This window comes from Antennarius striatus, chromosome 7, assembly GCF_040054535.1.
Source record: "Antennarius striatus isolate MH-2024 chromosome 7, ASM4005453v1, whole genome shotgun sequence".
In the NCBI taxonomy this organism is placed as follows: domain Eukaryota; kingdom Metazoa; phylum Chordata; class Actinopteri; order Lophiiformes; family Antennariidae; genus Antennarius; species Antennarius striatus.
In genome coordinates this window covers 12,620,988-12,633,391 of record NC_090782.1, presented here as the reverse complement: position 1 = coordinate 12,633,391, position 12,404 = coordinate 12,620,988, and the positions used below count along the sequence as shown (strand labels likewise).

Sequence of the window (12,404 nt, the reverse complement as noted above, 5' to 3'; positions counted from 1 at the left end):
AAGTTGAAATTTGACCTTGACCCAGTTTTCTCAAGGTCATCATCTCATTTTCAACCCATTTGCAACAGTTGTGAAGATTTTTGGTAGACGAACAGACGGATGGATGAACGAACACACAAACACTGACAATTACAATACATCACTGCTTTGCGGGATGTAATCAGTAATTATCAGTTATCAGTGTTGATTGAAATTACATAGTTCCAACTATATTCATGACTCTGGGTTTTATTATTTGTACTTTAATCAGAAATCATTAAAAAACAAAAGTTGTAAATAATTTCATAATAGTTCCCCATCAGAAAGAGGATCTAAAATTAGTAGAAGAATGATAATGCATCATTTAAGGGAGTAACTATCCATTTGTAATTAAAGTCATGTATTACTGTTCCCATGTCACGTGATAAGGATGGGAGATTACTCTACATGCTCTGTTAGATGCACACCAAGAGCTGCGCTTTAAGAAAACATGTCTGTCACACTAGGCTCAGGGCAACAGCTCATTCAACCAATAAATTATTCAAGCTCCTGTGCCACTGAATTTAGGCATGGCAGAACAGAGCAGAGGCTGGGCAGAGACACTTAAGATCCTCCTGCATGTTGGCCATGGTGCTCAAATAATCAAAACACTTTTTTTTTTATGAACACTTATTAAACTGTTTGGAATACTTCACCTTCATGCAGGAAGGACTAATTTTCATGGATTATTTTATGTAGTATGATTGTGGTGATTCATGCCAGTGACATCATCCTTCTTAAGCTGCTGTGATTCACACTCACTTTGGTGTTCTGTCACTATAGACCACAGCTACTGTACGTCAGAATATTATATCTGTGCATGGATTGAAATCCTAATGTAAATAAATTAAATAAAGCAGTTGCGTCAGACAGAAGGGTATAGACGGAAGGGACTCTGGAGAGACGATATCCAGTGAGCAGAAGTGAGTGTGAGGGGGTGTGGGGTTGGGGGGGGGGGTTATAAGACTGTGCAAAGAGCACAGTCCTACAATTTCGGCTCAGATTTCACCCTTAGTGAAACCCGAGCAGAAATATCCTACCACCCGCTAGAGACGTCCTGCTCACCACACTCTGTTGCTGCTTAGCCAATTGTGCAAATGATACAAGAATGGATCTTTACACTAGCATGACATTTGTTGTAGAAATATTAGCGTCCAAAAAATAATAGTGAAAAGCTACATGTTAATGAAATAACCAGGCCATAAGTGTCTGGTAGTGTCCAGGTCAGGTCACTGCCACAAGGACACATTCTCACAATTAGCAGACAGGATGCTCAATGACTGTGGAAGAGCTTCACCACCAGCTATTAGATTGACCACTGCATTTCCTCTTTGTTTACTCTTAGTCTCTGTGTACACAGACTGCAAATACTGAAAATCTTCTTTCTAACTAAACAGCTGTATGTACATTGAGGTGGTGTATCAATCCAAATCATCTAATAATTAAAATGCAGATTCATTTTTCAGTTTTCATATAGGGCCACACCCACTTTCATTTGATTAGAAAGCAAAAATAAAAGCTATTTCTTTCATTCATGGTCTACATTGAGTTGACATTAGATATGTTTAATGCCCTTTTAATCTTCCTACAAAAAACTTTGACAATTTGTTGCAACATAATTTTTCCAATGTGGCTTCCACTTTCCAATGAGATTTTAGCAGCATCAGGGAAACAATATCCTGCTAAAATCGAATGATATTTCTTACCAGACTTTTGATTGAATGAAATGCCAAAGCACTGGTTTTGATGCTAACGATGGTTCTGCCACATAATGACAGCATGAACCGCACAACAAAGGCGACTAAATGAAATTCAGTCATCATTTATTCACAACTTCTTTTTTTTTTCTTCGCCGTCACAAGAAAACAAACCACTGTGTCCGATGAAGCCAAAACGGCTCCGTAAGTGAGAGACATGGACAAATGTGAAGATTGGAGCTAACTCGGCTAGCGGCCCCAACTTCTGGGTAGACGCCGGCCAAAAACTGTTCACAAGAAAACATGTGTTTGCATTATGTGTCAATGGACATTAAACAGAAAATGGAGTATGTTTTGTGATGACAGCTGCTCTCAGGAGCTCTGTGATTCCTCCTGACACATGGGCAGTGATTGGTTGGGCGCCTGATTAACAGGTAGTGGGTGGAGTTAAAAAGCGTGACACCGTGAGGTTTTCAAGTGAGCTTATTCAAATATAAAGGTGGGGAGAAATAAATCAGCTATAGTGCTGTGAGGTGTTTCAAGGATACAGTACTAATGTTGCACCCCCCCCCGCCGCCCCTCCCTCTCTCTCCTCACCACTGCATTGATGCTGTTAACCCCACCACCGGTGACGTCACCGGCTCGGTGGAGCTCGAGCATCCTCTCCACTGAAGGGAGTCGGCAGAGCCATTTTGACCGCTTTCTAGCTCAGGAGCATCCAACGCAGCCGAGCGGACACCTTCACTGGTGGGACTGGGCCGGGCAGAGGGGGGCGGGTTGGTTGGCTCGACAACACGTTCCGGTAACACACCAATTCATTCCCGGGTGTATGGCGGCGGGAGGCTGGTAGCAGAAGCAGCGCCGGACCTGGAGGAGACCGCCGGAGGTGGAGGTAGCTGCGGTGAATAAAACGGACGAACACCGGTGAACGACGTTCGCGGCTCTGCTGGGGTAGGTAGGCTCACCTTTTCGTTTTAGCCGAGTCCTGTCGGTGATGCACTTCATCTAAATCTACCCAGCGTAAACCTCCTGGGAAGAGATGGGCATAGGGTGCGGCCATTGAAGTCTGTCAATGTCGCAAAGATAGTATAGAAAGAGGGAGGATGACATTGACACCGCTCCGAATCACTGTATATTTATATATTTATCCACTAATACGTTTTAATACTCATATTATTTCACATAATGTCTTTTAATTCTGTGGATAACGTCCCATCTTTGGGGACTGTGTTACTGTGAAAACCAGTTACATCATATGTTCTGAAAATGACGTAAGTGATTTTCATAAAGTAATGCAGAAATTAATTTTTAAAATTCAGACCGGAAAATTTTTTAGACTTTTAAACAGTGTCGACACGAGGTTTATGGCTTTTTTTTTGTCATATCAAAAATAGCTTTAATTAAATGTGAAACAGCTTCTTGTTAGTGATGATAATGTAAATATTCGTCACGATTAAATACGCACGAGCGTGTATAGATATGGCACGAGCCTTTGTCACCAGGAAAATGGTGACCGCCCAGCTGACGTGAGATCAGCTGACCGACCTGGAGAATCTGTCCTGATGTTGATGATGAAAACACTTCACTTCAAGTATTTTACACGTTATTTAGTCCAATCTGTTGCAACATGTCAGCATGACCTGATATAAGCGAGTGTGTTTCATATTCATCACTTCAAATTATTAAAAGGAGAATAAATTTGATGTTGAATCTCGCCTTTTATTCAGTCTTGCTGAATTCATTGTTAAAGTTACTGACAGTCATCTCACTAATGAATGCGAAGGTGCCAGCTGTGCTGGGAAGCAGGGTGACACAGCAAATTTACATCAATCAATTATGATGACAGACATGTGAGTCACAAGCTGTAAGAGCAAACCCTGAATATTGATCCAGCATCCATCCTTATCCCTCATCTTGTGCATGCATTGCATTAAAGATATTTCTCTTTTGCTTGTTAACATGCTATTAATTGTTGTTTTGGAACATTGACTCGTACAGTGAAAGATAATACGTATCCTGCTGCTCACTGTTGGAACATAATGTTGAACCCATTAAATCACTGTAATGTAATTACAATAGATGAGTCATCTTTCCTCTCGATACACCCATGATGCTGTCACATCAAATCACACGTATGATTTAAAGCACATATTTAGTGTTTCAGGAGATGCTATGAGGAGTTGCTGGTTGTTCATGAGAGTGAGCTGCTAAATGAAGCCCGACCCTGGATTTGTGGCTGGTTTCAGTGCCATTGTCATCCAGGGAAATATCCTGACATTTAGCTGCTGCTGCTCTTCTTTTGTTACTTGGTGGTTTATTATCTTTCTCCCTAGGCTGTCGCTGACTGTGCATGGTCTTTTCACATTGCAGCCACAGCCCTGCTCTCTTCTATCATGTTTTTCACATCAAGCATACAGCATAATGTTCATCCATTGCATGTTTTAACACAGGTGGCGAAAATACTGCAACATAGCATTATGTAATGTAGATGTAAATGTAATGTAAATGCAATCAACTTTATAAATCCCATAGGAAATTGTTAGTCCACTCTAGCCCACAGTGGTGGTTTGTCACATGCGTATACTGTGTATAGAGGGTACAAGTCCATAACACACACACACAAGGGGCCTGTAGACATGCAAGTGATGGGGAGGTAGAGCGGCGGGCAGCTCCTTCGTGGTGCACTCTGGCACCTCCCACTGCCAATATTTACTCTGAAATTTTTGTTCAAGGTACGAAGCCTGGGTCTTGAACCAGCGATCCTCCGGTACCCAGCCCAAGACTTAGTGGACAGAGCTACTGCCGCTCCGATTATTTTTTATTCATTCATTCATTTTCTAACGCTTTCTCCGGGAGCTGGAGCCTATCCCAGCTGTCTTAGGGCATTAGGCGCACGGCAGAATCACACATAGACAAACAAACACACACACACACACACACACACACACACACATACACACACCTACGGGCAATTAACCTGAAGTGCATATTTTTGGAGGTGGGAGGAAGCCAGAGAACCCACGCAGACACTGGGAGAACATGTTTGCTGCACTGCAACAGTGCTACCCACTGCGCCACCGTGTCTTCTCCTATTATAATTTATTATAGGAAATTATAAAATGATTCTGTATGAAGTGTTTTGTGATTTTCATCCTTCATATTGATAAAACTTGTGATTATATTGCTTAGGATTCACTATTTTCTTTACACAGACTGGCAGGCCCTTCATCTGGCCGTTAAACAAAGCACCCCGGGGTGCTAGGAAGACAGCGTCATGGCAGGGGCCTCTGTGAAGGTGGCGGTGAGGGTCCGCCCCTTCAATTCAAGAGAGATTGGAAAGGAAAGCAAATGTATCATTCAGATGTCAGGAAACACTACCAGTAAGTACTTATACTTTTTTTGTTGTACATTTAAAAACACAAATTTATCAAGGAAAACTACAAACAGAGAATTTATTCGTTTTAGATGTTGATGTCTGTTCACTGATAAAAAAGGAATGTCTGAAAATGTATGTCAGGCTGCATGGGTTCGCTGGTCTGTTTCAAAACACCAACAGATGTTGAACGTGGGGTTTGGTTGCAGCCTTTCTCTGCTGGAGGCCCAACGACCATTATTGGGGGCGCAGTTTAAAATAGTCTATTGTTGCTGCATCATAAAATTAATAAAAATCCTGAAAGTACACATCATTACCTGCATCATATATCATCAAAATTTGTCTCACATTTTACCATTTCACTAAGTCATTGTATGACTCAGCTTGACTGGCCAGCCTCACACTACCTGCTACTTTTGTAATCATTGCGTGAGAAGAGAGCTGGATGTGGCACACAGGTTAACATGAAAATGTTTGTGAAAAGAAAGTCTCCAGGATCAGAGAACGTTTAGTCTGAGTCAAGCCAATCAGTTTTTCATCCAGTGTTAGGTCAGCAGCATAGACTGCACAGGCAAGACAAACAAAAGACAATATGGAGGCATTTACCTGGTGGGTGTTGCTTTCCAGGTGATCAATCATGTTCTTTCAATATGTGCCTTGTTGTGGAATGATATTGCCAAACGAGACAGTGGCTCCAATCAAACGTAAAAGATACCTGACCATCTGTGAGAGATGTTGTTGAAGGAGCGCCCGATATACTCAAGTAGCTTTATTGCATTTTTCCAATCATTCAATACAATCAAACAACAGCTAGCAGTCTGCCTCTTATCTGTCTGTCCCTGCCAGAATACAGTGGCTGTGTGCATCATCCCAGGTTTAGGTTTCCTGATGAGAGTAAGTCTCATTCACTCCCCCTCTGTAACCACTTCCTGTGTGCATGTGCGCGCGCGCGCGCGCGTGTGTGTGTGTGTGTGTGTGTGTGTGTGTGTCTTTTCTGTGATTATTGTGATTATCTGTTAGATAGATGCATAGTGTAGTGTAGTTTTTAATTAGGTTTTAGTCTTGGGGTGACTCGAGGTGAGAAACCCTGCTGTAGTTTCTAGTCCATGTATTCAGAACAGGTTGGATACTACATCAAAGGTGGATTTTCCTGTGATCTCAAGTCCAACTTTCTTGTTAACCAAAGTAAAAATACCACAGCATATAAATTAATCCCTCGCTTAATACAATTTCCTCCGGGATTAATAAAGTATCTATCTATCTATCTATCTATCTATCTATCTATCTATCTATCTATCTATCTATCTATCTATCTATCTATCTATCTATCTATCTATCTATCTATCTATCTATCTATCTATCTATCTATCTATCTATCTATCTATCTATCTATCTATCTATCTATCTATCTATTCGCGTGTCAAGATGCATCACTTCACTACATCGCGGATTTTTACGTAGTCATGTGAAACTGTACGTGCATGCTATTGGCTGACAGCATCTGTGTGTGCGCTACGTTCCAAGACTCACAGAACAGAACGCACACACAGTCAGTGAATGGAGATAAAGTAGATAAAGCGCCCAACAGCCAACAGTTCAATATATAGTACATCACGAATGCCATACGCTTTGTCTTACCTCTTACCGGTAACAGTTAGACTGTGTTAATTTCGCTCCCCGGTGTTCTCAGCAAGCGATCTCGCATTGTCCGTGATGATTTTCGGGAAACACCTTCAATTACGTCCTGTCAAACATCTGTTGTTGTCTCCACTGATTTTTGTCCCATTTGCAAACACTGTGTGTATTAAATTCTTTGCGGTGTTTAACGGTGGTCTCAGTAGGATGAGCCCATGCGGTGTTTACACAATGGAGCCACAGAATCACGTTCGGCAACTGAAAAAGCAACTCCACGCTTAATGCAGAGAAATCAATTTATTAACAAGACAGACAAACACGAGAAAAATAAGGCCGATATTCGTGGTACCTACTTAAATACGTAATGACGAAGAAAAATTCCAGACTATGGCGATTGATCCAACGTTAGGGCGTACACATTCATCTGGCGCATGTTAGCAAAGGGGAGAGGGGCGTGGACAGAGAGAGCTCAGAGGCACGCCCATTGACACGGAGCGTTTTGGGGTGTAAGTGATTTTATCAATATTCAATCAAGGATATTGAGGACCACGGATCAGTTTGGGGCAAGACATTTCAAATACAGTGAGTTGGACATCTGGCAGCTGAATGAAACTAATTAAAAAAAGCATAATATGGGACCTTTATGTCCTTTGAAGTTACATTGTTCTTGATTATACTGTACGTTGGTTTAATAAAATACAGGTAAAGATAAAAATGAAGTTTACATCACTTCACCAGGGTTTATGTCTGTCCACCACAAATACTGGACTTTTAAAATAATTAGAAAACCATTAAAAGCATATAATATCATGTTACTGTACAATAAATAAGACTAAAAATATTTATCATATAAAATAAGTAGATATAGTTCCAATATCTAGTGTTAAGTGTCACTAGTGTGATTGTTTTAAATTCAGATTCATTATGATAAACCTTTGTTCCTTACTATTTATTCCGTGAAGAAATGGCGAAGAAAAAGTTCATAGAACTTTCCACCATAACTTAGAATCAGCTGTTGATGTTGATTATCCACTGCCCGCTACGTCCACGATGTAAACGACCTAATTGAATATACGTATTGGTAAATTAACATTATCAAATTTTTTTTTATTGTAACGAATTAATGAGGTAGGGTGATGTATACCTGTACTATTGTACCATAACATGGCTTAACTTTAGAGAGAAGGATGAGGAAGAGGAGGAGTTGTTGTCGATAAAAGGCAGAATTGTCATCAGAGAGATGGTCACCACTACCACTGTCTTCACTATTCTTTGCTGTATGATCCATGATAAACAGTAAAGTATCCAAAGTACAAAGCCTGATGCTCTAAGATGCTCACAGAGACAACAACTAAGGACAATAAGAGGGGAGATGAGTGTTGGAGCTGTGTGAATGCGGCGGTGCTGCTCCCTGCTGGTGTTGTGGCGGAAAGGGGAACTGCAGATGTTGGACATGGTGGTGCACGTTTGTTCGTATATATGAATGTTCATAAGGTGAATATTCATATCTTGAGGACTACCTGTACTGCAGAGCACTGTTTTTCAAGCTCACCTTCTTCATTGAAAAAAATCAAGATGCACACTACTAAGTGACACCTTGTAGCCTAATAGAATATAAAGACAGTATATTTATTTATTTATACTCATTGTGAAACCTGGGCCTGTGTAGAATCTGTAATATGTCAGCCATGTATGAAAAGCTCAGCTCACACAGACATGTCCTGGAAAATGGGAGTCAAAATAGCTTTGTTTGCCAGAATAGGGAGCACTTTCGTAGTGGTCAACCAAAAACTGCCCAAGGGTAGATCATCAAAGCTCAGTTTTAAACCAGTTTTGTTTCAGTTTAGTTAGTTCCAGCGCTTTGAACCAGAATTTTTTGCCAATTGGTTCGTTCAGAACAGAAACAGTATTATAAGATTTCCAGTTTTACGTTCCACCCAAGAATTGATGTTCCTGAGCCGGTTAGAACAAAAAAATATGGTTCCCAAACTGGTTGATAACATTCCTTGTAAACATAAATAGGAGGGTAGCTTTAGGACTTCTAAATTTATAATTAAAGCAATTAGCTTACATACTGTAGATATGTCCCTATGTCCCTAAACAGAACAACAGCACTGATCCAGTTATGAAACAGAGGATGGAGAATCAGAGGGCGATGGAGAAGCTGCTTATGATGCAACAAAGTTTGCGTATGTCAGAGCTCACCGGGGAGTGAACACGGCTTCACTCTGAACGAAGCATCTTGTGATCGATCAAGAACAGAAAGAAAACACAGATTATTGTCCGGAGCGTCGGAGGAGGAAGTCCACTGAAGAAGATTAATTGCCACAAAGCGCTGGCAGTACAGGGACACACTGCACTGAAAATGACTGGCAGCCAATGAGCTAATGTCTAAATCAAACATTTTTTAAGATTGACAGACTGCAATGTTTACCTGTTATGAATACAATTAAGGTTGGGAGTCTTTTTCTTGACTGTTGGTGATATGCCTCAACTTCTCTTTGCTCTCATCATCCATTGAGTGAATAAAGGAAAGGACATTAAAGAAAACATGAGGACAGATGTTTATTTCAGGAACAAACAAAAAAACAATGGTATTAACCGGTTACATTTATTTTTTGTTCCGATTCTGTTCCAGTACATTAAAAAGTACAGTATAAAGTTTTTGGGGTTTTTATCGTTCCTGGCAAAATACCAAAAGTTTCTGGTTTTCGTTTTCGTTCCATGAACCGTTTCAAAGCCCTGGCTAGTTCCTCCTCGTCCTCCTGCAAGATGATGTCCTTTCCAACAACTGATGCTGAGTTATACATGTCCCTGACCCAGTCACGGCATTCAATGGAGGCTGAAGAGAAATAAAGTGACACCTTCTCCGCAAGTGTTTTCAAATGTTTACCTGTTATTGCTCACAATGCAGCAAAGCAGTGTTACATGTTGCCATTTCTTGGTGAGTGGGAACATGTCGAGGTTGCACATGTTGCAAGGTCCACATGTTGGATGAGGAGCAGCTTTCCAATTATGTTATCTGTGCTTTTAAGCAAGATTTCATTTCGGCCTTGTAATTGTGTGTTCAGTTCATTCAGATGCTTAATAATATCTGCCAGCCTTGCACAACATTCATCACTTTGAAGCAGCTTTGAGCAGCTTTGAGTAATTGAACCCCTCATTTGTAAAAAACACTAAGTTCCTGTCGCAGCTCATGCACAAGGGCCAGCAGCTTGCCACGCACCCCAAACTGACTGAGGCTCCATCAGCAGAGACACTCGCACATAAGTTCTCCTTGATCAAGATATTCCACAGTGGCCTGAAAAACTTCCTTTTCTGTTGTTTTTTTCTCGTGTTTTCTCTGATGGTTCTCCATCCAAAAATAAAACACATTGACCTAGAGTTGAGCATGTCCACTAATATCTGGATTTGTCAAGTTCCAATGCAGATTTCTCACTAATCCCTATCTTGTCCTAAACAGCACTTATGTTTCTTTGACCGGTCTAGAGCTGAGCATATCATTGACAATGGATTTGCAGGCAGGTGTCATTTACAGCTCTGTCACAGCATGGGACTTTAAACTTTTAGCTACAACCTCAGCAAGTTTAGCTTTGAGGGCTCTTTTATTCGCCTTTATGGCATCTCTCATAAGAGTTGCCTGTTTCTCCTCATGAAACTGATGATCCTAGTGGTTTTAACTGCAACACAGGTCAAATGACCATTCATCCACGTGAGCATAATGTTCAATAATGGCTAGTATATAAAGTAAACATTACGATTAATCTGATCCACCCCTACTGTCTTGTTTTTGAGAAAGATTAATACTTCATAATTTCACTCTGACACCACCGGACCTCTTTCAGCTTGATCATTCAGATGAGTTCTTAATCTCAAAAATGTCTCTACCTGCTTACGGTGTGTCACAGGCATCCCATGCAGACCGTACATTCAGTGGTGTTAACTGTAAAAGGACATCATATGAGCAGCAAACTCATTTAGAATCAGGTTTAATTTCAGAGACAGGTGGATGAACCTGTCTGTCATCGCCCATCTGTCAGATTGACAACTGTCTAACACTATAGAGCTTCCAGTTACTAAATAGAGCGTTACTAATAGTTACTGAACAGAGCAGTTGTCAAAATGAAATCTCCTGATCCTCATCCCTCATGTGATTTAATCTCCTTCATAGTTGACCTGATATTAATTTAGGGCAGTGTTATTTCCCCAGATTAAGCCAGAACTAAAAAACGGATTGTTATTCAACATTAATTATTAATCTTTCTCAACAATTCTGTCACCAAATTAAGCTATTCAATACTCAAAGTATTGTCAGATTCATAAAAAGCAGAATTATTTTATTTGTATAACGTCATTTGGAGTGTGACTGATTGTTCTATCCTTGTATTTAATTAAAAGTGAAGTCCCTGCAGAACATAAACTTCTTGTTATTGTAATTCAGAGCACATTCCTCGGCTGTTGTAGTACACACAGTGAAGACTGGTCGAGATGAGACTGGAAAGACACTCGATATGTAGTCTACTCAACAAGGTAAAGCCGTTTGTCAATAATGGATGAAGCGTCCTGAAATATTTACAGTTTGGCCTAATTTAGGTATCTCCCCCCTCCTTCCCTGTGTCATGGGTGACTAGACAACAAACCAGTTGGATCTTTTTGGGCTGCCATTTTTTGTTGACATAATTTGTTGTGTTGTGTGATGTAGATCTACAATATGCTAAATGTCTTACAACATAAAAATGTTTGGTACATTATTTCTCTTTTGTACCACAATTTTTTTAGCGCAGCATGATGGAAAGATTTTGTTGACAACTACAGTAAAAGTTGTCTCATTTCTTTGGCTCAGAGCTCAGCTTCTGTCTCTCTGTTAGTGACAATGACAATGTTGATATAAGAGTTTAAATGAAGTACATACATTTCACACAAGAACCTTATCAGCCTTGCAATCTAGTGATAGGTGAACATTCTTTTGATTCATCTCCTTTAATATTTATTTTAACTGATTTTGGCATTTTGTCAGCAGGACCTGTAAACATCTTGTTGCTCGTACTCACACGGACCACAACACTGTTTCATTGAGGCAGCAAATCTCTCAGACGAGAAGATCTTCCAAACTGAGTCAGCAGCTCTGGGTGAGGTCTGGAGGATGAGAACAGATTAGTAGAATGAAAAAGCCCACTGGTTGGAATGTCTGGAGGAGCGCAGAGCACGGTATAAATGCCCCCTTTCTTTCTTTTTCTGCTCTGGGCTGAGGAAAGGATGGAGGAGGAGTTTTGGAGTTTTTTGTGTTTGTCTCACACTCTTCTTTGTGTGCTCTGACACTCAAGTGGGTCGATAGCCCAGTTGCCTCAAAGCAGGAGAATGACAGTAATCTTGCTTTCTGAGCGCTTTTCCCTCCCACCCAGACTTAATTAAGATGCAGGGGACAGATCAGAAGGATGAATGGACCTATTTTGAAAAGCTACAGTATTTATTTGAACTTGATAGTGTAGTAAGAAACTTATTCCACAAATGAAAATTTATTCCAAGTGAAATTTAGTTTTGCTGCGTTTTGATTTTTCTTCTGGTTTCATTATAGCTTCGATGTCCGGCGTATAGCAGTAGACACCATAGCGCCTCCACAGAACTGCTGCTGAATATAACATCCATGTTGCTGTTCTGCAGTCAATGGGTTCACACCCCCT

General features: G+C 40.6%; 1 protein-coding gene across 4 annotated transcripts in view; it reads left to right on the top strand.

The window, feature by feature from the left end:
• The first annotated feature begins 2,426 nt into the window (after positions 1-2,426).
• The window catches only part of kif1aa (kinesin family member 1Aa), a 41,789-nt gene continuing 31,811 nt past the window's right edge, over positions 2,427-12,404 (top strand). For all 4 annotated transcript variants that reach the window (XM_068320120.1, XM_068320121.1, XM_068320119.1 and 1 more), the window contains exons 1-2: positions 2,427-2,666; positions 4,928-5,095. In XM_068320120.1, coding sequence (XP_068176221.1) covers positions 4,990-5,095 — 106 coding nt within the window. In that variant the 5' untranslated portion in view covers positions 2,427-2,666; positions 4,928-4,989. The remainder of the gene's footprint in view (positions 2,667-4,927; positions 5,096-12,404) is intronic.